This window comes from Vicugna pacos, chromosome 13 (assembly GCF_048564905.1).
Source record: "Vicugna pacos chromosome 13, VicPac4, whole genome shotgun sequence".
Classification (NCBI taxonomy): Eukaryota; Metazoa; Chordata; class Mammalia; order Artiodactyla; family Camelidae; genus Vicugna; species Vicugna pacos.
Genome location: NC_132999.1, coordinates 18,366,260 through 18,391,110, shown reverse-complemented (window position 1 = coordinate 18,391,110; position 24,851 = coordinate 18,366,260). Strand labels below are relative to the sequence as shown.

Below are 24,851 nucleotides of genomic sequence, written 5' to 3'. Positions count from 1 at the left end.
CTTTTTGCTTATCAAACTTGTGCTTGTTTTTTCAAATTTATAAGTGCCAGATTTAGCCATATTTCAAGAAAATGTAAGTTTTTTTTTAATTGCCGCCTACACGCCAAATTATTTAGGACTTTGTCTGAAATCATTTTCAGAAAAATAGTTATGTCTATGAGTAATGAAATAATGAATGGTTATATTTATGAGTAATGAAATAGCACATACAGTTTATTGAATACTTGTTAATAATTAATGATGAATAATGAAACGCAGTCAAGAGATAGAGTCTTGCTTTGAATAACATACAGTTCTTAAAAGGCAGACATGAGCAGATACCTCTCAGTAAGTCAGTGTTTCAGCTGATGCTGGGTTCGCTGTGAGGATGGGAAGTAAAGAAAGAGTAGTGGTGGTTTAGCTGTACCTTACTTCTTACTTAGATCAAAGAATTACTAACAGTTTGTGAAACCATAGCAGCCTTGTAATTCTCAGCACTCAGTGAATAGTTTGCAAAGTAAACGTCAGTTTGCTTAATGTCTAGAGAAGAAGAGGCAAGAGCAGTTATTTAGCCATCACAGTTTTCAAAGGAGGACAGGCTGGTAGTGTGCTGTGGAATTTCTCTCCATCTTCAGTGTGCTTCGTTGAATACTTACTGCATGCAAAGCAATATGTGCAAAGTACTGTATATTAAGCATTGTGGAGGGATATAGAAGAGTATAATAGAAGCATTTGTGTAGCACATTCCAAGTAAAGAAAATTCTTTCACATAGATCATCTCCTGTAATTTTGACAACGTCTCTGTGAGGAAGAAATACAGATGTTATTATTTTTCCCACTTTAGAGATAAGACAACTTGAGGTCTTTTGAAATTAAATTTGTCCAGTCATCTGCAAAGCTGGCATCTGGATACACATCTTCATCTCTAAACTGTCATTCATTTGAAAATATTTATTGAGGTCCTACTATGTGCCAGGCACTGCACCAAGTACTGGTGCTATGATAGAAAGCCTGTGCTCTTCCAGAGCTCACGGTCCAGAAGGGGAGATGGGAAATAACAATTCCATGGAGAAGACGCTGGGCTCTGGGTGGCTGGTGCAGTGAAATACACTGACAGTACAGAGAGGGAAATCCTTTTCACTCTGGCAAGGAAGACAAGGAATTCTGCTTGGCTTTGAAGTTGTGTGTGGCTGTGTGGGGATGGGGGAGGGGGCCAGGAGCAACCAGAGAGAACCCAGGAAGTGTAAGATAAGGGGCTTTTAAGCATTCGAGTGATCTACAAAAAATTAATGAAGATAAATATGGTAGCGTGTGATGTATGGATTATAAGGTGTGAGGTAAGAGGAAGAAACTAGTTTTTTTAATGATCAGTTTAAAGCATTCATCTTCTAAAATTAACTATGTTGTATGAAGCAATTAGTATAATTGTCATTGTAAAACTTTCCTAAGTTGTTCTTTTAAAAGACATTTAAAAATATTTTGGGAGTTAATTAGGAATTTAATATAGAAGAACTCTTTTAATTGAATATATGAAAATGAACAATTATCTTTTGTTATCAAAATAATATTTTTTACCAGATCAGTGTCTAGGACTTACATTTTATAGAAGCATTGAGTTCTGCATATATGGGCTGGGGCTTGACGTGATACTTCATAAATGGAGCTAGAGATTTTTGCCAAATTCTGATTATTTCTCTTCTCCATAGTTTACTCTAGGGTATTCCCTGTAATTTTTCTTTCATTTTTCTTTATATTATATTCTGACCTTCATCCTATTGCAGTTCATTTATTTTCATGTGCAGTCAAAGTAGTTCAAAAATTGATATAAGATCCCCGTTCCTTAAAAAAATTGATATAAGGTGGAGAGTGGGGGGTGGTGGGTTAAATATCTTAGTATTTAAAGAACAATGTAGATAAAAAGCTTTATTAGATATTCTGCACCTCCATCTTTAACCTGAATCACTTACTACTTGTTTTATTACGGTTTTTTTTCTAGATTTCCCCACTGTTAATCAGTACGTACACAGTATAAATTTTTTTAATCACGAACATTTCTTTATATAAATTAATGCTGTCAGTCCTTAAAAAATTTAGTTAACTAAAACATGGTCTCTAAAAAGTTGTCTAGCAGCAACATGGATGCTCCTAGAGAATGTCATTCTAAGTGAAGTAAGCCAGAAAGAGAAAGAAAAATACCATATGAGATCGCTCATATGTGGAATCTAAAAAACAAAAACAAACAAACAAACAAAAACAAAGCATAAATACAGGACAGAAATAGACTCATGGACAGAGAATACAGACTTGTGGTTACCGGGGGGGGGGGGCAGGGTAGAGGGTGGGAAGGGATAGACTGGGATTTCAAAATTGTAGAACAGATAAACAAGATTACACTATATAGCACAGGGAAATATACACAAAATGTTATGATAACTCACAGAGAAAAAAATGTGACAATGAGTGTGTATATGTCCATGTATGACTGAAAAATTGGGCTGAACACTGGAATTTGACACAACACTGTAAAATGATTATGAATCAATAAAAATGTAAAAAAAAAAATAAAAAAAATAAAAAGTTGTCTAGGATTGTAAAGCATCTTATGAATGTCGTAGAACACAGTGGAAAGATAGTATTTTACCAAATGATCAAAACAAATTTCAACAGTTACATATATATTACATATACATATATATACATATGTGTGTACAATTTTGTTGTTAGATTGAGATTTATTAAATTAGAAAAAGAAAATTGATACATATTTTGTTTACTGTTTAATCTTTTTTATTAGCGTCCTCATCAATAAATTATTTAAATGATTGGTGGTCAGGGTTCCCAAAACATATAGTCTTAAAGCTGTTGATTAACACATGTTTATAATTTATCACACATTGTAGATATATAGAATTATTAATTACTGTTGTCTCTATTCATACAATTTGAAATATCTTCATGGTTGGGAATGATAACCTGAAAGTATGTTTCTGTGTAACATTTTCAGATTAATGCAGTTAGAGAAGTTTTCAAAAATTATAGTCATTATGAAGTTTTTTAGAAAATACTTAAATAATGAGAAAAACTAATTTGTGGAGGGGTCGTTATAAGCCAGGTATGACTTGAACTCTTTACACCCTTATCTTCATGTATCCTCTGTGAGATAACTATTATTATTCTCATTTTAGAAATGAAGAAGCTGAGACAGAAAACTGACACACTGGTTTCTCTCTTCTTCTTGCCTTCCAGTCTCCCATCAGTGTTCCTACTGGCTGAACCCAGCCATAAGCCATCTGTCAGGGTTTCCTGAGAAATGCAGTAATCAAAATCCAGTACTTCTGAAATACACGCCAAACCGGGGAAGGGTGAAGGGTGGGTCCCAGGACAAACATGTCCAACAGTAACACATGGTGACTGTGAGGAAGGCACAGGTGTATGCTGTTTAATTTCCCTGACATTTCCAAGGTTTCTTACGAATATTACTTGGTCATTCGTTTAACAAATGTTATGAATGTGATTCAAAGATATATAAAATAAACAACTGCGGGGGGAAGAGACAAGTTCCCAAATAAACATGTGCAAAACATAAATAATATAAAGTAAATATGTATAAAGAGTGTCATAGGAAAACAGATGAGAAAAGTTTAATTCAGACCAGAGGAAGCAAAAATGTGAAAGCTGCAGAGAAAGAACGTGATCTGAGCTGGGTTTTAAAAGGAATAGGAGATTGGCCAGAACTCAATTATGTAGGCATTCCAGTACAGGAAAAGCATGAATAAAAGCATCGAAAGATTTAAAGGGAGTTGTTTATCAGGTACGGTGGCTAAACCTTGGAGTACGGGGATAGGGAGGAACTGGAAAGAGAAATGTCAGTGGCACTTTAGCTCAAGGTCAGTTATGCATTTTAAAGAGCATTGATTCCTAACCAGGCTTGGGACTATTTACTCCTTAGATTATTGAAGATTAGTTGCATCCATCTTTCTCTTCTCATTGCTTGCATAGATCAGCAGAAATTTAGTACTGTTCTTGTCTGAGTATCTCCCTTCCTTGCCGTGCATAAAGACTCTGAAATAGAACGACAGAAGGAAAAAGTACAGTTGGCTTGCTTTCCCCAAAGCATTAGTATATGACGCTTCCCCAAATATTCAGATGCATCATGATCACTACAAGACAGGAGAAGCTGATGCTGATGTGTCTGATTCTTTACTCTTTGTACCTTCGATGGCCAGGTTTGAGATCTGACCAGGAAAGAAATAACCTGGACAATAGCTCCAGCCACACTGCTCCAGTTTCCCTTTAATACCTGGACATCTGGACAGAATGAGTCTCCAGTGACATCAGCCAATGAGAACACCTCTACTGACTTTGGACTAGCGAGGACTAAGCATTTACAGAAAACTGAAGCAGGTCCGGACTGAGTCATGACCATCAGTACAATGTGAATCTTCTGAGTAGCAAAATATTTCCTGGCCTATGCTGGCCTTTCTCTGTTTGCTCCGCCAAATGCATTCTCTGCTCTTCTCTGTGTTCTAGGAGGCTGACCTCTAGGACTCCATTATTGGGACTCCCGTCCTTTGGATTCCTATTGATTTTGGCCCATGAGAAGCAGTAGAAGAGGAGGGGAAGATGAAGAGAGCTGAGGTGTCTGCTACCCCTCTTCCTCCCTCCCAGACCATAGTTTTGGCAGAGGCTGTGTTCCTTTCGCTGCTTCACATCACCCCTCGTTCTCAACGACTCCAGCTCTTGCACCCTTCCCTGTCCCTCCAGGCCTCGGGGTGATAACCACTCCCCACTATTACTAGTCTTTGGCTGCTTCACCATTCCTTGTCAGTTTCCTTAACCCTGTCTGTACCTCTGTAAAGTGTCCCTTTACCACATGCTCTTAAATTAATGGATGCTGTACTGCACCATACAGACCCCTCCATCAGGACCAATGAATGGCTCTCAGTTCTCTAAGGAACTGCCCTCAGGCAGTTGCCGTCACCAAGATTCAGTCTCCTTCCTGGAGCAGCCTCCATCCGATGACTCACCAATGTAGGGTGTATGTTTGGACCTAGGATGGGTCTGCCGTAGGATTATGTGAGACCCTTGTTAGGACGGCACTGGAGGTCGGCTTCTGCCCCTGCCAGATCTGCTTCCTTGTCCTCGTTTTCATAAACATGGATCCTGAGGGTGCTCCCTAATAATTATCTGGAGCGCTGATCTCAGACTCAGCATCTGCTTCACAGAGAGCCCGATTTATAATACTCATTCTTAAAAGCATGCGTGCTGGCTAATTCTTGTAAAGAGTGATTGTCTTCTCTTGCCTGCAGTGACCAGCTGGACCCACAAATGGGCATAATTTTGTTTCTGTAGCTTCCCAGCTCATTTCCCCAGGATCCTTTATCGTCTTCTCATTCTCTCATGTCAATCTGTGCCCTTGAAAAATTATCTGAAACTATGTAGTATTAAAACTACCTTAAACTTCCAATTTATGCCTACTAAGTCAGTAAATATTTAAACCTATAATAGCATCCAGTATTGTTGGGGTTGTTAGGGCACAGATATATTTATACAATACTGACAGCATTGTTGATCAAAATAACTCTTGAGAAAAATGCATAACATTGTATGTCATTATGCTATTTGACCTAATAGTCATTTTCCTGAGAATTTATTCTTAAACAGCTAAAAGAAAGAACAAATCTGTATGCATAAATTATCATCTTTGTTGAAAGAAGAAATCCCAACTCAATATCTGAAATGAAATATTGAATTTCTTACTATTATAAGTACAGGACAGCCTTATATTTTAGGTACAGTCCTGAACAAAGCATGAATCTGATTTTGTAAAATTTTGGGAAGCATGGAGTTTAGGTGTTTGGGAGCCTAAAACAGCACAGAACTGCATAGTGATTGGTTGACTGTTAGTTGTAGAAACATGGTTATCAGTGTGTGTCTGTTGCTGATTGTCTGACTTTCAAAAGTGTGGTCACTGGCTTTCAGAATCATGAGGTGTCATTGATTGGCTGACTTTTTTTTTAATTGAGGTATAGTCGGTTTACAATGTTGTGTTAGTATCTCGTCTACAGCATGATGCCTCAGTCATACATTCACATATGTATATTCATTTTCATTATAGGTTACTGCAAGATATTGAATTTAGTTCCCTGTGTATACAGAAGAAACTGGTTGTATGTCTATTTTATATACAATAGTTAGTATCTGCAAATCTTGAACTCCCAATATATCCTTTTTCATTCCCTTCCCCCAAGTAACCATAAGTTTGTTTTCTATGTCTGTGAGTCTGTTTCTGTTTTATAAATAAGTTCATTTGTGTCTTTATATTTTTTTTGATTCTGCATATGAGTGATATCATATGGTATTTTTCTTTCTCTTTCTGGCTTACTTCACTTAGAATGACAATCTCCAGGTCATCCAAGTTGCTGCAAATGGCATTATGTAATTCCTTTTTTATGACTGAGTAGTAATTGCATTTATAAGTATACCACAACTTCTTTATCCAGTCATCTGTCGATGGACATTTAGATTGTTTCCATGTCTTGGCTTTTGTAAATGGCGCTGCTATGAACATTGGGGTGCATGTATCTTTTCAAAGTAGAATTCCTTCTGGATATATACCCTGGAATGGGATTGCTGGATCATATGGTAAGTCTATTTTTGGTTTTTTGAGGAATCTCCATACTGTTTTCCATAATGACTACACCAAAGTACATTCTACCAGCAGTGTAGGAGGGTTCCCTTTTCTCCACGCCCTCATCAGCATTTATCATTAGTGGACTTTTGAATGATGGCCATTCTGACTGGTGTGAGGTGATACTTCATTGTAGTTTTGATTTGCATTTCTCTGATAATTAGTGATATTGAGCATGTTTTCATGTGCCTATTGGCCATTTGTATGTCTTCACTGGAGAATTGCTTGTTTAGGTCTTCTGCCCTTTTTTGGATTGGGTTGTTTGTTTTTTCTTATTAAGTTGTATGAGCTGTTTATATATTCTGGAAATTAAGCCCTTGTCAGTTGCATTGTTTTCCAATATTTTCTCCCATTCCGTAGGTTGTCCTTTTGTTTTGCTTATGGTTTCCTTTGTTGTGCAAAAGCTTGTAAGTTTAATTATGGCCCATTTATTTATTTTTGCTTTTATTTCTATTAATTGATCAGCCGACTTACAGAAACTTGGTTTTTGAGGCTACTGAGGTGAGTTGTCACTGACCATAAATAGGTTTAACCCCCTACTGGGTAACTACTTATTACTCTGGCAACTGAATAATCAGTCTTTTCCTGGAAGTATAGGAATTTTTATTTCTTGACACCAGAAACCTGGACATAATCTTAATGTCCAATAATATGCAAATGCTTAAGAAAATTATGGTGAAGAGACAATGGGATGCTATGTATCAATAACCACTATTAATGTTGAAGAGTGACATAGTGAAGGGTTCATAATGTCAGACTAGGTTAAACAAAGGATTTTAAGTTGTATTTTCTTGTTAATGGGAACTATTTGGGAAACCATGTATATATTAAAGGTCATAGAAGAATGATGAATAAGATTTTTACTGTTTTATATATGCTGATATGGTATATACATGCATACATGTAATGTTTTTCAAAAATGACAAGAAAAGTAATCTAATAATGCATCAGGCTATAGGAGTATTTGAATTTTAATAGGGAACATTGAAGATCAAAATGCCTTTAAAATATAAAAGAACTAATTTCAATTTAAGCATAAGAGTGGAAAGAACACTGAACTTGGAATTGAGGTCTAAATTTGAGTCCTTAACTTTAGTGTCACATTACTAGTTATCAGACCTTGGGCAAACTATTTATCCTTTTTGAGCCTTATTTGCCCATCTGTAAAATGGGACTAGTCATTATATATCTACTTTATGGGATTAAGTGAATTAGATGAGACTCCTGTGTGAAAGTGCCTTGTAAACTATAAAACATTATGGAAACTCTATTATTAATACCCTGCTTTTCACACCTAATATTTACATTATGGGTAACTCATAACTAATTCCTAAAAATATAAAATAAAATGAAATCATAAATTTAAAAAAATGCTCCATAATATCAAATATGTTTAGAATTGAAGCCAAGGAATGCACATGCTGCTGCTAAAAATATTTGTCCTTTTAATGAGGTGCCAGATAACGCAGCATCTGACTGAGAATTGGCCAGAGGAGAGACAGGGACAGTCTTCCTAGTGCACTCTGGCAAGCCGCCCATTGTGTGGCTGCTGCTTTAGTGGAGGCACCCTAAAACAGACACATTGCATTAACATTATGGTCTACACTGTTCCTTTGCTTAGAAGTTTCCTTTGATTTGGGGTCATTGTGTTCAGTAGACATCCTCATGGAAACACAATAACTATTGCTATGAACAATAAATGTAGTGCATATTCCTTCCTGTTTTAGAACCTTCATTGGGTTCATAATCCTGCCAAAGGTAAAACACACCCCAGCTGAATCATGCCAAGTTTAAGTAGATATTAATTTGACAATTTCAATAGTTTTAAAGTTCAACTTTCTTCAGTTTAAACAACTAATCCATAAATTATAAAAAAAATCTCATGGATATCATCAAAAAGACCATATATAATAAATGTTGGCAAGGATGTGGAGAAAAAAGAGCTCTCATACATTGTTGATGGGAATGTAAATTGGTGCAGCCACTATGGAAAACAGTATGAAAGTTTCTCAGAAAAAAAAACAAAAACAAAAACTAAACTTAAAATAAAACTACCATGTGACCCAGCAATTCCACTCCTGGGTATTTGAAAAAATGAAAACACTAATTTAGGAGTATACATGCACCCCAGTTTTCATAGCAGTATTATTTACAATACCCAAGATATGGAAGCAACCTAAATGTCCAACAACAGATGAATGGATAAAGAAGCTGTGGTATATACACACAATGGAATACCATAGTCCATAAAAAGAATGAAATTTTGCCATTTGCAACATGTGGATGGACTAAGAGGGCAATATGTTAAGTGAAGTAAGTCAGACAGAGAAATACAAATACTGTATGATATCACTTATATGTCGAATCTAAAAAGTACAACGGTCTGATGAATATAACAAAGAAGATGCAGACCCATAGAAGTAGAGAACAAGCTAGTGGTCACCAGTGGGAAGAGGGAAGGAAGGAGGGGCATTGTAGGGGATGGGGACTAAGAGATACAAACGACTATGTATAAAATAAATAAGCTACAAAAATATGTAGTACAACATGGGGAATATAGCCAATATTTTGTAATAGCTATAAGTAGAATATAACCTTTAAATATTGTGAATCACTATGTTGTACACTTCAAATTTGTATAATATTGTATGTCAACTATACTTCAAGGAAAAGAAATTAAATTCTACTTGTACCATTGAGAATACAAATGATTCCCAACTTATGAAGATTTGGTAACAATTTTTAAACTTTACAATGGTGCATTCAGTCAAAACCTTACTTCAGATATATAATTTTGATCTAGCTCTGTGCACTAGGACATTCTCGTATTGCTGGGTGGTGACAGTGAGCTGCACCTCCCAGTCAGCCACATGATTATGAAAGTGAACAGCCAGTACACTTAGAACCATTTTGTACTCAGACAACCATTCTTTTTTTCAGTTTCAGTACAGTATTCAATAAATTACACGAGTAATAAATTACACTCTACTATACAGTAGACTTTGTATTAGGTGATTTTGCCCAACTGTAGGCTAATGTAAATGTTCCGAGCAAGTTTAAAGTAAGCTAGGCTAAACTCTAATGTTCAGTAGGTTAGATGTATTAAACACATTTTTGACTTAGGATATTTTCAACTTACAGTGGGTTTATCAGCACATAACCCCAACATAAGTCAAGGAAGAACTGTGTGAGCAATTTAGAATTGCTGGAACTGTAAATATTATAATGACTTGGGGGAATTTCTGTACTTTAAAGCTTGATGAATTTGTTCCCTCCCACCCTCCAAGGCAAAATCTATTATCATCTTTGCTTCCAGATGGAACTCAGTGACTTTAAACTGAACAGAAGAAACTAGACACAAGAGAACAGACTGTATGATTGCATATATGATATAGAGATAGAAATTTTTATTGTTAGAAATTTTATTAGTAGCCTAATTTTTTTTTACCAGAATCTAAATTTTTTTACTAGGTTCTTTTTAAATTTTTGAATCTGTTAGCTTAATATGTGATTGTTATTGGTCACTTTTTCCTGGACCGCACTGTATCTTTCCATTCTTCTACAATGTTCTTTCATTTCTAGAAAATTGTCTTAAATTATACCTTTAGATACTTGCTTCTTATTAGTGCCCTTTTATTTTTTGGTTCTTTTTCCAGAGGTACTAACTACGTGTTGCTTGTTTTCTATATTTCATTATTTCTTTAATCTCTTTAAAGTCTTCGATCATTTCCAGTTTAGCCTGCTTTCTCTAAGTCTGTTCCCTAATGGCCAACTCGCCCTTTTGCTGCTTCCAACTTGGCCTCTATTTTTATGCTGATTTTACTATGTGCTTCACTTCTTCACTCAGCTCTGCCAATTCATGTATTCATGTTTTATCTTCTCTTGCTGTTTCACAAGTCATTCATTTGACAGCTATTTATTGAATGTCTTTTACCATATATTAGACAAGTCTCTGAATGGTTGCATCTCTTCTATGTGATCTTATTTTATAGAAGTTATCTCTCTCTCTCTCCCCACATACACATACAATTTAATAGTAATGTGCTTGATTACAGTTTTTATCTGGTCTCATAGTAGTGTTTTTCTAGTGGTGTTCTTAATCTTCGATTTGTTCACCTCTTTGTTCTTTTATTCACTCACCTCCTCATTCATTTGTTCATTGGTTCATTTGCTTGCCTAGATCTCGTGTTCTTTCTGTTTTGATTCTCATTCATCTTTGCGTGAAATGAGTTTTTCCTGGCCAGTTGTTTGTTGGAGGTTTGTATTAGGGTGAGGTCAAGACTTTGTTCCAGGAATAAAAGAAGTTCTCCTTTTGTCGTAGGGTTGAGTGTGTGCCTGATTTATTTTAGACTGTTTTCTTCTCAGCTAGTCTAAATTGGCTCTGCAGTGTAGTTTTTATTTTGAATCCCACATGTGGAGACATTTTAATCTTTTCAGTGCTCAGGGCCTCCAAAGATATTAATTTTGTCCTGTAGCCACTCAAATCAAGCTTCTAGCCCTATCACTTTCTGAAGCCTCTAATTTTCAAAGCTGGTTAATGACCACCTAATTTCTCTGTTCAGTAATCGCTTCTCAGTCCTTGCTTGACCTTTCTGTCTGCTCCCTGACCGTATCTACTTACTGTGCCTCCTCCTTAAAGCTCCTTAGTTTCTGTCACTGTTGCCTCTCTGTTTTCAGTCTTCTTAATATCCTTCTTTCAGAAGTCTACCTTCAGATTACTTTCTTCTTGCCATAAGAATGCATCTCCTGGAGTGCAGAGCTGAACATTTTAATCCCTTGTTTACATTCTTTAAAAACCTTTCCCTCCTCCATTATGTATGGCACAAAGTCCCTGCCATATAGCATTAGATTGAAGGGTTAACATGCTCTGTCTGTTACACATCTTTCCAATTGTGTTTTCCATTGCTTTTCATCCTTTACATCCTATTTCTCAGAGCCATACACACTGGATATGAATTCACCATACATACCATACTGTTGAATGTCTCTGTGATATTTCTTCCAACTGGATTGTTCTTCCAACTCTTTTGCTCTTGCTGGTGAAATCCATTTGTCTCTCAAAACCATGCTCTAGTGTAAGTCCGTAGTCCTCTTATTCATGCTAATCAATCCCTTTCATGTGCTTCTTCCCTCCGGAATGAATAATGCTTCTTATCACCCATTCAGTATTGCAGTGTCTTAGACTGTGAGCTCTTCGGCCGGCAAACTGGGTGTCTTCTGTTGGTAGCAGCGCCTGTCAAGTACTTTCTGGTAAACATTTCTCGTAAACATCCATGAATGGACTGTAGTTTGAAGGACTTGGGTTTAATGCCATTTCAGACACTATATTATTTCTTCATCTTATGCTTTGCCCTTTTGTAATGATTGTAGTATTTACCTTGTCAGATTCATCTTGACCCTCTGCTCAGATCCCTGGAGACAGTCTGTCCCCCATGAGGCAATTGTTACGTTCTTTTGGTAATAAGAAAATTCAGGCATAAATAGCTCTGAAGCAGTTATATAAGGTCGTGTTATTTCAGTTGTGTTTTTTGAAAGGAAAAGAGTTGAAAGAGGGCATCTTGTTGGTGAGGTGTCAAGAGCTAAGACTTAACTGAAATGTTTTGATGGGCTTGTGATTCAGCCAGCCACTTAATGAGGACCGACTACAAACCAGACCCTGCTAGACAGACTCACTATTTCATTTAATCCTCACATTAACTGTGTGAGATAGGAGGCATTGTGTCTGGTTTTATAAAGAAGAACACAGTCTCAGAGAGGTCAAGCAAGTTGCTAAAATCCCACATTTAGTATGTGACAGAGCTGGAATCTCAACCTAGAATTTTCTGAATCCAGTTTCAGAGAGCTTTCCTTTATTCAACAACTGGCCTGCATTGAATGTGGTTTGTATCGGAGAGTCTGCAAATGCCTATCACTACAACCAGGAGTTACTACTGCTTCTGTCAACCTAAAAGCATGCAACATTTTAACCGTGTTTAATCCTGATCATACATGATTGCAGCCATGTCAGAAATATATACAGCAAATCATTATTTTTCACCAATAGAAGCACAAGGCTAGAAGGCTCAAATGACTTACTAAAGATTCCATAGTCACTTATTGAGCTATTGGCAACTAAAGGTCAGTGAGAGGACGTCTTGTTTTGTTTGGGAATTGACTATTCTCCTTCGCCTTCCTGAAGAAATTTTACTCATCCTACCAGAGCATGGTTGAGATCTATCTTCGCTGTGAATCCTTTCGTGGTCCTCCTAGGCAGTCTTGCATAACCTTCTGTAACATAACTGGTGCATCAGCTTTCATTCCCACTCTGCCACTCTGCTTAGACTGTACGGTCCTTGAAGACAGAGATCATGGCTTCTCATCTGTGTTTTCTCAGGACGCTTACAGTCTGTGGCCCTCTGAGCAGTGCTCAGTGAGTGGCTGTCAGATAGATGAATGAACAAATGAGTACCTGAGGACGTGCATATATGAATTCATAAATGAATTGCTTTATGCTGAAGTCTTTGTGTGTGTGTGTATGTGTTTTAGCATGCCCTTTAATGTATAAATAAACTTTTGCTAAAACAAAACAAAACAAAACAAAACAAAACAAACAAACCCCTTTAATTTAGAAGTAGCGAATACAAGTACTGTAGTGGAACAAAATGTAGACCAAATCCAGGTTTCTGTAAGTTCAGTCCTAGTTATCGTTAGATGAATGCCAAGTCAGCTTCCGTAGGGCTCCATGTTTCATCTATAAATGAGGGAATCCCATATAGCAAGTGTTACAAAGATGACACTTCAGTAAATAAACTTTGACAAACACAGCTCTAAGGAACTAACGGGGGCTATTGTAGATAGTACGGTAGTGGTTTTCAAGCTTTTCTAACTGGCAGAACATTTTGTAAAATAAAATCTTCCATAGAGCCCCAGGATATAAAATAGGTAAAAATTAAGATTCTGCGGCTGCCATCATCTTTATCTTCTAATACCTACTCAGTCTGTTTTCTTGTATATCAAAGTGTTAGGCACTAGTCCAGTTCAGGAGAGAGTCCAACCTTAGGGTGAGGTCTAATTTTGCAGCTTTAAAAATAAGCAAGGAAATTATAGGTTTTGAATAGGAAGATACTTAAAGACCAGTAAAAATATTTCCATATGCTCCTTTCTGCTCTATCAAAACAACGTTACACAGCATTCTGGTATTGCCATATTAGTTTCAGCCTTCTGCTGTTGAGAGATTTCCTCTTTTTTCATATCGATCTGGACCCCCAGCCTTTTAGGAGGGCTGAGACAGACTGTTTGGCCCCAAATTAGGTGTTTGCTTCTAAACAGTCAGTAATCATTGGCAGAGTAAATATACAATTAATTCAGTTAAACCAGTAAATGTCATGCCATTAATTCATTTGAGGTCCTGCGAAGATTGCTCACATTTTTGGAATCTACCTTATAGGAAGTCTGTAATGATGTGGTATTTATATTTCTGAGAAAAGAACACACAGAATTGTGTGTGCTTGCTGGCTTAAGATTATAATGAACTCTGTTATTTCAGTCTTCTTCCCAAGAAAGGAAAAAATTTGAATTGTGTGTTTGGGGTCTTTGAGCTTAATAAGAAAACTTTCACCAAAATCTTACCTGTCTCCCAAATGTCCCATGAAACATGTTTGAAAAGCATTTTACTGATGGACAATTTTAAAAAGCCTAGACATCGAGCCTTCTGTATTACCTTAAAATTATTTTAGATATTAAAGCAAAGACCTAATTTAGAAGAAGAAAACACTTGTGAATTCTTGCTTAAGCATAAGAGAAAGCAGAGGCAAATTATTATGTCATTTTAGTTGTTTTAGCTCTACAGCTGTTACACGTAGTCCAAGTTTTTTTATTTGAGATAAATTTGTATGAGATTACATAAAAGAGTTAGCTTTTCATAGGCTCCGTATGTTCTGTGAACAACAGAATCTTATCTCTTTTTTTTTGTTTCATTATTAAAAAAAAATCTGGTTCCTTTTTTGTTCTGAAATCCCACTTTTATGACCCATTATTCTCTGTCTGTTGGCCTTAACCCATCCTCATTTGCTGCCTATTCTCTGATAAATAATGGTTTGCTGCTTCCAAGAGGCAACGGAGGATAGTGGCTAACTGTGCGAGCTCTGCAGGCATGGTGCCTGGGTGTGAGTTCCAGCTGTCCTTCCCTAGATGAATGTGCTTGGATGAATCATTTCCTCTTTCTGTGCTTCAAAATTCTCACCTGTGAAATGGGGACAGAAATAGTTGTGAGAATTACATGAAGTAGTGTATTTAGGGATGATAGCATAGCGCCCACTGCAAAGCTATTTGTATCCCCATCACAAGAGTAAGGATGTATATCCAGTCAGCCTTGGTTACTTGCGAGCTGGTATTTGCAGTTTACCAGGCATCCTGGTTCTGTCTCTTGCCCCCTCCTATCTGCTGCCTTTGGAATATCACACTTTTAGTGCATCCAGGGAGAGGCATAGAACATGTCTATTTTATTCATTCAGACACTTTCCAGTAAATATTTATTGCTTGGCCCAGGGAAATAAGGTGACTAGCAGTCTTCACTATGAGCATCTGAGAAGTTCGAAGCTATGCATCCTTACAGACAAATATAGAACTATGGTGAATATTGTGAGTAAGAAGAAAGTAATGATGTGATCAGAGCTTGTGACACGTAGGAAAAGTCAGTGAAGGCTTTTCTGAGGAAATGACCCGTCGGCTGAGGGCTGAAGAATGAGTTAGCCAGGCAAAATTGAGAGATTATTACAGTGTAGGAAATGTCCTGAGGCAAGGAAGACATGTCGGGGAAATCCTAAATGCAGTTTGGCGAAAGATAAATGAGTTGAAAGGACAGTGATGTGGAATAAGGCAGGGGAGGGAGTAGAAGCCAACTTAGGAAGTTGAGGCTGAAGAGGCAAGCTAGGATCTGATCTGTAGGCACTGGTTTGTCATATTAAGGGTTTTGGATTATCCTAAATGTAGCAAGTAACCATGAAGAATGTAAAGCAGGGAGGTAATACAAGCAATTTTGCATTTTAAGAAGATCATTCTGGAGAATACACAGAGGGGAAGCAGAAGGGCTTCTTTCTTTTTTCCTTAGTTACAGTACCTGTAAAAGAGCTGGAAGCTCCTCTATGAAGCTTTCCTCGCTAATTTTTGTCCATAGAGGTGGTCTTCTCTCGTTTGCTTGCCTAATGAACCCACTGTGTATTCCTGTCAAAGCACTTGTCACACTGCTCTGTGAGCCCGACATGTGCCAGGGATGCATACGTATTGTAGAGTGAATAGTCACTGACTCATCCCTCTGAAGACTAGATGGTGGGCATTTTAAGGTCGAGGATTATGTCATATTCTTCCTGTAGTACCCACAGCATCTAGCAAGTCTGTCACACAGCAGGGTCTTCATAGTTTTTGTTGCTGCTGTTGGGAAACTGAAGGAAAAGAAGTATGTCAATATACATGATGGATGGAAGTGGGAATTTTGGATCATGGATGCAATTTAATTTTATACCCTCACTGAAAGTTGGCAACATTAATTGGGATCCTAGAAGATCTGTAATAGGTTTATGAAAACTACTAAATAGCTCTGAAGATAGAATTAGAGTGCCTAAATTTGAGCATGAGCAGGTACCCCACAAATACTTGAGTAAATTGAATATCCTTCATCCATACTGGCCCTTTATATTTGTTTGTAGACCTTCTGTGGTTCATTTTAGGAGATAGTAAAAGTTTCTTAATCCTTTCTAAGTCTTCCCTGATCATATCCTTGCTTTAGTACATTGATAACTCAGACATGGAAGCCCTCGGATATTGAGGGAGCTTTGCAGTATCACATTGTTCATTGATTTGAATATAGGGCTTTGTTCTTTCCCTCATATTTAAGATGGAACCAAAGATGGCTGAAAAGCAAAGCAATGTATATACTGCCTTATGACATTTTAAACTATAAAAAATTAATCGTGTAGGAGTTACTTTATTTAGAGTAGGAAAAATAATTCAACTCCTTAAGACTTTTCCATTTAGACAATTTTTATTGGAAAGAAACTCACTAATAAACCCAATAAAGCAGTATTTATACAAGTAGAAACGTGGGCATGTTTGTCACTTTCTCTCTGTTCTGTTATTATTAGGAATTTACGTTCACCCAAACAAGTTGTATGCTATGAATTCTTTTTTCCTCAATGTCAACATATGTATTGATTTTGTTTGTATTCTAGTAAGTTACAAAGAACACATTTTATAGTACACATTGGTTTTAAGTGGTTGTTCAGGAGACACGTTTTACTCAGAGCACAATTTAGTGTAGCGACTTTGCAGTCTGATGACTTTAAACGAAAGCTGTTATCTCTTTGTTACTTATAATTCTCTCAGGCTAAGCTAATGGTTTAAGGTCATATTAATTCTTAATATTTCTCAGTTTTCATCTCAAAAGTCCTTGATGCTTATTGCCTAATTAAACAAACTGATTTTCTCTCCAGAAATGTCTAAATCTAAATGTTAGGTGCTTACAGTGTTAAAAAATTTCACACAGAGTATGTCTTTGTATATTACATATATCTCTTTTCTCAAGTTTGTTTGCTCTCCATATTTACATCCCACTACAACAGTTTTTAGGAGGAAACACATTTGTCTCTCCTGTTTATCTTCCCACCAGTCGAGTCCCAAATCAGCTCTAATTGGGTGCAGTGACCCTGAGTTCCTGAAAGTGTGATGAGACCAGTAGATACAGACTCCAGGGAGGAGCTTTATATGTTCGGTATTGACTTCTGAACATGTTTATCCATTTGTTGAGTCTAAAGTGTTGGTTTCTATGGTTTGGGTTTACTTCTGTTAGTTTCCTAGAATTTCACCAGATTCATAAAGTTTCTGAATAATTATATATAATCCAACCCCTTTAATATTGAGGGCACCCAAAGCCCAGGGCTAGGTTGATAGCTGTGCTAGAGGGTTGTGGGGCTGTGAATGGGGATAGCACGTCAGACTCCTCTTGGTCCAGCATCTCTTCCTCCAATTCATATTACGTTAGAGCTTAGCCCAAACCAGAAAACCTTTATTTTCTTGAACTAGACTCTGTGCTATTTGTTTTTAAAAGTTAAGGTCCACAGGTCTAGTGAAGACGTTCTTAGACATTTGTACTTTATGAATCAGGCAAATTTCCAAAAAATTAGAGGACTAACATAGAGTTGCCAGTGTCTAATTTTCTCAGTTGAGAGCAATAAGAAGCAAAAGAAAGAAATGATCATGCCGCATTACATGATCATTATCTCAAAAAGGGACATTTTCACATCTGAAAGAATGAGCAAGACTTCTGTTAAAAAGGAAATGGGGACCGTAACCTCAGACAGGGGACTAAGAGCCATGCAAATATCCCATATTCTCTAAGGAGAGCTGTATACAGAAGTGCTCAGGCAGCTCCCTCTGAGAGGGAGCCATATGGGTTCTGGCACCAGTCATCACTCCAGCCACCTCCCAATCCCCATGGAAAGTGACTCTGGAGAGGAGGTTGGGGGTGGAATGTGAAGAGGTGTTGGAGAAGGGAATTATTGGTGTCCTGAAGATGAAGAGCTGGTTCTAGAGATTGGGGGTGCCTTCAAGAAAAAGAGGGTTAGCTCCTGTATCCCTTAGGAAAACAAAAGGGATTTAATACAAGAAATTGATTATATAAGTATGAATAATGAAAGTGAAACTGGGCCAGCTGATCACCCAAAGGTTAATGAAGCAGTGACCATGCCTAGTGCTGAAGGAGAAAGGGAAGGTGGTATAATGAGGCTCTAGCAGTGCAGAGGAGGGGTCACCACCGCAGGAGCTGGAACCACCAAGGGGTAGCTCTGACGCTAGTGAGCAGGCATCGGATGGGGGCATTGTGTGGCTGGTTCTGGGTCTGCCAAGAGGGAGTGCCACTGTTGTCTCTGCTCCCAAGAAAAGGAAGAGAGTCCCTTCCCTTTTTCCACTTTCTGACTCATGATTCCTGTTTTTAACACCTAAAGGAAGCCAGCTGGGAAGAGAATCTGTGAAATGTGGTTGGCAGCATCTCAGCCCCAGCGTCACAGGGCAGAGTTTAGAATGATTGGCTTGGGTCTGAAACACGCTGATACCTCATATCTCCATTGATCACTATGTCCAAGACTTTCTGATCTGTTCTTTATGTCCTTTTGAACAAGGGAGAAAGAGAAATGGAACGAGATGGCAGGACAGAGAGGAGAGATGGCAGCAAAGCAGCTTACCTTCTCCTCTTGGTATAACAAGGATGCTTGAGCTTGTTCTGAATAAATGCACTGAGGCTTGAGCCATCTTATCATTACTTCAATCAAAAGACTAGACTTGTTCAAGGGAACCCTACCAACGAGAGCTTCAGTGTGTACCAATGGGGATGGGAGCTGAGGAGATGAGAAAAGTTATTTTTTTCCAGTGGGAAAGCTCCTGCTTACCCCTAAGAAGAGAGCCAGCATTTGGACACCTGCCTTGGAAAGTGCATCAGTAGACAGTCTCTTTTTGTCAGAGAAGCTGTGGCACTCAGAGGATTGCAATTAAAAACCCAGTTATGTGAGGTCTGTCAGTCTGTCTTTCTTCCTTCCTTCCTTCCTTTTTCTTCCTTCCTTCCTTCCTTCCTTCCTTCCTTCCTTCCTTCCTTCCTTCCTTCCTTCTTTCTCTCTTTCTCTCTTTCTCTCTTCCTTCCTTCCTTCCTTCCTTCCTTCCTTCCTTCCTTCCTTTCTTTCTTTCTTTCTTTCTTTCTTTCTTTCTTTCTTTCTTTCTTTCTTTCTTTCTTTCTTTCTTTCTTTCTTTCTTTCTTTCTTTCTTTTCTTTCTTCTTTCCTTTCTTTCTTCTCTTCCACTCTTCTGTGATGTGGAAACAGCTTGAGTCTGAAAAAGAAAGGAGGGAGAAGGAATAAAAGAGTAGATCATTCCTTCTTTCCATTCCAAGTCCTATATACTGGCCACCAAATGGCCCCACAGAGCTGGCCACTGAGCTGAGAAAAGGGAAGGAGATATGATTTAAGGCAGTTATGACTTACGGATTCAATCTGAACTGTTATTAAGGAAGAGGAAATCGATTTGACATTGCAGTTGGGAAGCAGTTTTTGGAGAAAAATTAAAACATGTACATATCTGCACCATATTTGAGTTCAGAATGTTCAATAAATCAATTACACAAAAAACAGAATGAAAAATTTTTGAATATCATCTTAGAATAAAGGGCAATCTTGAAACTGAGAAAAGTTAACTTTCTTAAAAATTCAAAATATTTTCCTTATTTTTTACATTTCTTCATAGTTTGTATCCATAATGTAGGATTTTAGAATGATTATCATTATTCATTGAAATTTCTGTCATTCAAGGATAACTGAAACCCATCCAAAGGGAAATTCACGCTAAAGCTATAGCAGCAGGGTCCTTTCCCTCATTGTAGTTTTTAACTCTCCGTGAAGAATACTGTAGTCTTAGAGTATAACAGAACATTGTGAAAGATGAATGTAAGTTTAAAAGCATCTTTTAATTGATGAAGTATAAAACCACAGGAAAACTGTTCAAATATGCCAGAAATGGAATTTATAGTCATCATATTTACTCATCACCTTAGAAATTCTTAGAAACATTTTATTTGAATGAAGCACATGGTATTCTATATATTGAGAAGCAAATTTTGCTAATGGAAGAATAATCTCAAATTAAAAGAGTCTCACCTCTTCGTTCATTTACATTTGCCTTAAATTTGAGGCATTTAAAAACTTCATTATCTTTTTAAAAATTAGTCCCTTTTGTTCTTCCATGATTAGGACGCGTGATTCCAGAAAATTGATCAACTTAACTTGTATTCCAACATCAGAAGAAGAAATAAAAATCACTTCATTCATTTCTATCTTGAAAAGATGTGAATAAGACCCAATCAGCTGCATAGAATTAAGCGACTTGGCTTTAGAGCCAGTGTCTAGTCTGAACCAGCAGAGTGTGTGATTTTAGGCATATTCCATTACTGTTCTGAGACTTGATTTCTCCTCGCTTGTCAGCCCACCTCGTTTGGCTGGCTGCTCTAATTAGACATAATGGAAATCATGTATGTAAAGTGTTTAAACTGGCACAAGATAAATTCTCCATCCATGTTAGCGTGAATGAGAGACAACTGACACTAGCCATCAGCAATAACATGGCATGTATAATCCCTATTCTTCTATTTTATACACATTATATTATTATAATACATAATATAATGTTAACTTATATTGTTTACTATTATATAACAATAGTATAATACAATAATATAACAATGTACTATAAACATGTTATAATATTTCTCTGAATTCCCAAACAGCATCACCGTTGCCACCCATGAATGATGACATAAGTCTATTTCTGCCTCACAAAAGCAATTTGAGATAATACCTGCTGACCTCTTCTAAAAGCCTTAAAACCATTCTAAAACTCCAACTAGATTTTACTTTTTCATTCTCTAACAGTTATTTATTGAGACCCTGCTATGTGTTGGTCACTGCACTAGGTACTGAAGGGGGATATTTTAAAATTACCCTCTGGCTTTGTAAAGTTTTTGGAGTAAATCTGTTATCAGTCGGGGTCCCATCAGGAAACAGATTGCACCCCAAAAGGGAGTGAAAGAGAACTTATTTAATAGAGGTGCTGTTTACAGAAGGTGTGGGCAGGGTTGAGGATAAGCACAAAGGGATGATGAAGCACCATGAGGCTAGCACCAGTGGAAAGCTGCTACCAGCCTTATGCCTGGAGCGCCAAGTGGAGACAGTAGTTAATGGAACCCTGGGAAGCCTTTCACCTCACCAGAGGGGTGTCTACCGGAGATGTGACCTAGTAGAGGGCTTTAGCCACTATTACACCCTGGCCAGCAGAGAGGGACCTCTCTTTCCTTTCACCCTCCAATCTCCTGCTGCACTTCCCAGGAGCCAGGGGGCTGGTGAGCCCATAGACTCAGTCCCTGAGGACCAGTCTCCCAGGGCAAAGTCAGGATGGAGAAGGTGGCAGAGCGGATCTCGAGGGACAAACGTAGACTATCTAGAAAACAATCTCTCCTTGTCTCTTTTATCTTGTTTTATATAACAGATGTTGGGTTTTATTTCTAAATGTAAAAGTAAGATATTTTTAATGTAGAACACTTGGAAAACTGCCTTGTAACTTTGAGATCTTGCTTTTTCCTAGCCAGGACCTGCTCCCACTTGAAGGCACATGAATTTATCCAGTAAGTTCTCACACTCAAAGTGTCATAAAACATAAGTTTATTTTCATGACTAAGACCTCACAAAAAAACTCTCGCATGCCAAAAAGTCTACAGATGTTACACTGGAAGGTGTTATCTTTCAGCCTGTCATGAATTTCCTTAGCATGGCATCTACCTGCATGTGTCACACCCTTGGTACAGTTAATTCCTTTCCAGGTTTTTGCACACCATATTGTTTTCCATTGTCTCCACTAAACAAATTCTAATTATTATTTAAGGCTAAAATGAAACCATTCCCTGAAACCCCAGGACTTTAACATTGAACTGTATTCTTTGATTTGCTCATTTTACAAATATTTTTGAGAACCTAAGTGCCAAGTGCGTATCAAATATATATAAGTCTTTCCTGCCAGATTAGACCTCAAATTCTTGAGGGCTGGATTTGCATTGAGCTTCCTTTGGATCCTATCATGCCTGGCACAAGTCTAAGAAGATACAGCTAAGGTCTTCCTCTTCATTGCTGCTGGGGAAACTTGATCATTACTCCTTCCTGCTCAAGACAGCTTAGAGATTTCTACTCCAGTTGTGTTGTTTCATCCTATTTTTAAGTGCATTTCTTGCCAAGTGAAATGGATCATTTTTTGGCAGGAAAAGAATACATCACCAAAATTTGGAAAATACGGAAAAGAAAGAAAAACTTCTGATTAGTCTTAATATAATGTTCATTGTTATAATTTTACACAACTTTAATATTTTTCTATGCTCTTATTTTGACAGAATTATGATTATTGGGTGTGTCAAATTCTATATCCTGCATGTGAAACTTACAGCTTGAATCTTGCTTTTTTTTTTAAACTTAGGAGCATAAACTTTTTTTTTTGAGGTTTTGCCTTATAGAAGTATTCAAGATTGAATGTAACAGAGATAAAATATGTCTGTTATGTGTCTACTTTTGTTAGGTTTCAGGCAGCCTTTGCGTGAAAGCCCTAAAATTCTGCCTAGTCCTCTTTGGTCAGTGTTAGAGGAGCTCAGTAATTGTAATCATTCCTTGGCATATGCTGAGGAAATTCTTTTCCTTGGCATGGCGAATCAAACACCTGAAAAGCCTGTGGGGTTCTCTCCGTAGAAAACGTATAAAGGTGAAGTTCCTCCCCGCCCCCACTCTCTTATCTACTGTCAGTTTCACTGCCAACTCCTGCATAATATAGTCAAATTATGTGTTAGAAATTCAACCCTGGTTTCCTGGGTGATGGTACAATGCCACTACTTAGTATTCCTAGTCACATAGCTACAGTTCCATCATGCTCTTAATCTATATATATCTTCATGTTCCAGAAGCAGGCTTTTCAAATCAGGCATGTATTAAGAGTTTCAAATGTACGGAGTGAGAAAATATAGGAGCTTCTCGAGCTCAGCATCGATGCAGGCCATTTTTAATGCCGAGAGCTTGAGAATCCACCATGTGGAGCAACACTTCTTGGGTTCGATGATTTCGATAGTTATGCATCATTTCCAGTTCAATTCTGCAAACTCAGAATTCTTCGTATTCTCTTTTAGATGATCATATGCCTGAACTTTAAACTTGGGCTGGTGTTAATAGCCTGACTTTTTATAAACCTGTGATTTTTTTCTCTGGAGCTGGCACAGGCAGGGTATACCCTTAAATTTTGGCAAATGTGATTGAGGTTCTTTATTTCTGGAGTAGCTTCCGGTGATCTACAAAAACACAGGTGTCATTAACTGCAGTGTCTCTACTTCTGAGTGGCCAAGTTTGTGTGACTTAACCCAGGGAATTGTAGCTCTTTCTCACTATTGCTAAAATTCTCAGTGATAAACACTTGTCTATGTATTTATACATGTAAGAGGTTTAGACTGATGGTAAAATAGAAATTAGGATTTTTTTTGGTCTTGCATATTTTTTGTATTGGTTTATCTTTCTTACTTTTCCTTTTTTTTTTGACAGTAGTATCAATGGGTCATATTCCTTAAATTCTAAATCTGCCACGTTTTAGCCATGTTACCTTGGCCGAATTATTTTTCTGATCCTCCATTCTCTCGTTAGAGAATAAAGAGAGGAAAATAATCTCACAGGTTGTTATGGGGATCAAATGAAATATGGGAAAGTACTTTTTAAGTATAAAGCCCTTCACTAGTACATATTACTTCTATATTCTTAAAGGTCATTGATTATTTGGGAGCCTAATTGCTACCCTCTATTCTTTTCTCTCCTCCCAAATAGCTTTGCACTGATGTCTTGTATTTTTGTATTTTGTGAACCTCTTTTCTCACATGTCAGATTTAATTGATTTGGTAAATTGTGAGATTTTCTTATAAATGTGCATTGTGCACATTCAGATGTTAGTTTGGAGAATACAAATAAGCCACGTATTTGTATTTAACTACGGGTGCTGAGCTCTTCTTTTTTGTATGTCTTTCCTTCCCTGTAGGTCTTAAAAATTGTCAGCAAAGCTGCACTGAGTAACAGACATCCCAAGAGGGGCTGTTTTTCACCTCTATAATGAAGAAAAGCAGGAGTGTGATGACAGTGACGGCTGATGATGTAAGTTCCCAAAGTCAGAGTTGCCGGATTCCACCGACTTTTGGTCTGCTCAGTGAAGAAGTCACTCCATAATTCTGTGCCAAGGGTGGGCAAGGTTTAACAGCACCACTCTGTCGTTAGGTGTTTCTGTGACATGGACATTGCCAGCCCTTGGACCCAGCATCCTGTGAGACACACTGACCTCTCTGCAGCTTGGAAATGGGCTCGGTTTGAGCTCTGTGGTTTTTGTTCACAAGACCACCAATCCGTGGTGTCTGCACATCCTCACTCTTAGAAACTTCTCTTTCCACCTTGCTTGCATTGTCAGTTTCCTGATGACTTTCTTGCATACTTTTATCCACGTACAGCTAATCCTTGAGAATCACCTCCTGTGGTGGGGTCTTTAACAGCTGCTTGTGAGAAGTTTGTGATGTGCTCATCGTCTAGGACTTGGCACTCAAGTGTGGGCCTCAG

At 37.6% G+C, this 24,851-nt stretch overlaps 1 protein-coding gene across 2 annotated transcripts in view; it reads left to right on the top strand.

The window, feature by feature from the left end:
* Nucleotides 1–24,851, top strand: part of PDE4B (phosphodiesterase 4B) — a 461,796-nt gene that overhangs the window by 58,726 nt on the left and 378,219 nt on the right. The window contains exons 3-4 of one of the 2 annotated variants that reach the window (XM_072974268.1): nucleotides 21,820–21,859; nucleotides 24,286–24,398. In XM_072974268.1, the coding sequence (XP_072830369.1) occupies nucleotides 24,357–24,398 (42 nt within the window). In that variant the 5' untranslated portion in view covers nucleotides 21,820–21,859; nucleotides 24,286–24,356. The remainder of the gene's footprint in view (nucleotides 1–21,819; nucleotides 21,860–24,285; nucleotides 24,399–24,851) is intronic. The other variant, XM_072974267.1, reaches the window with a different exon arrangement.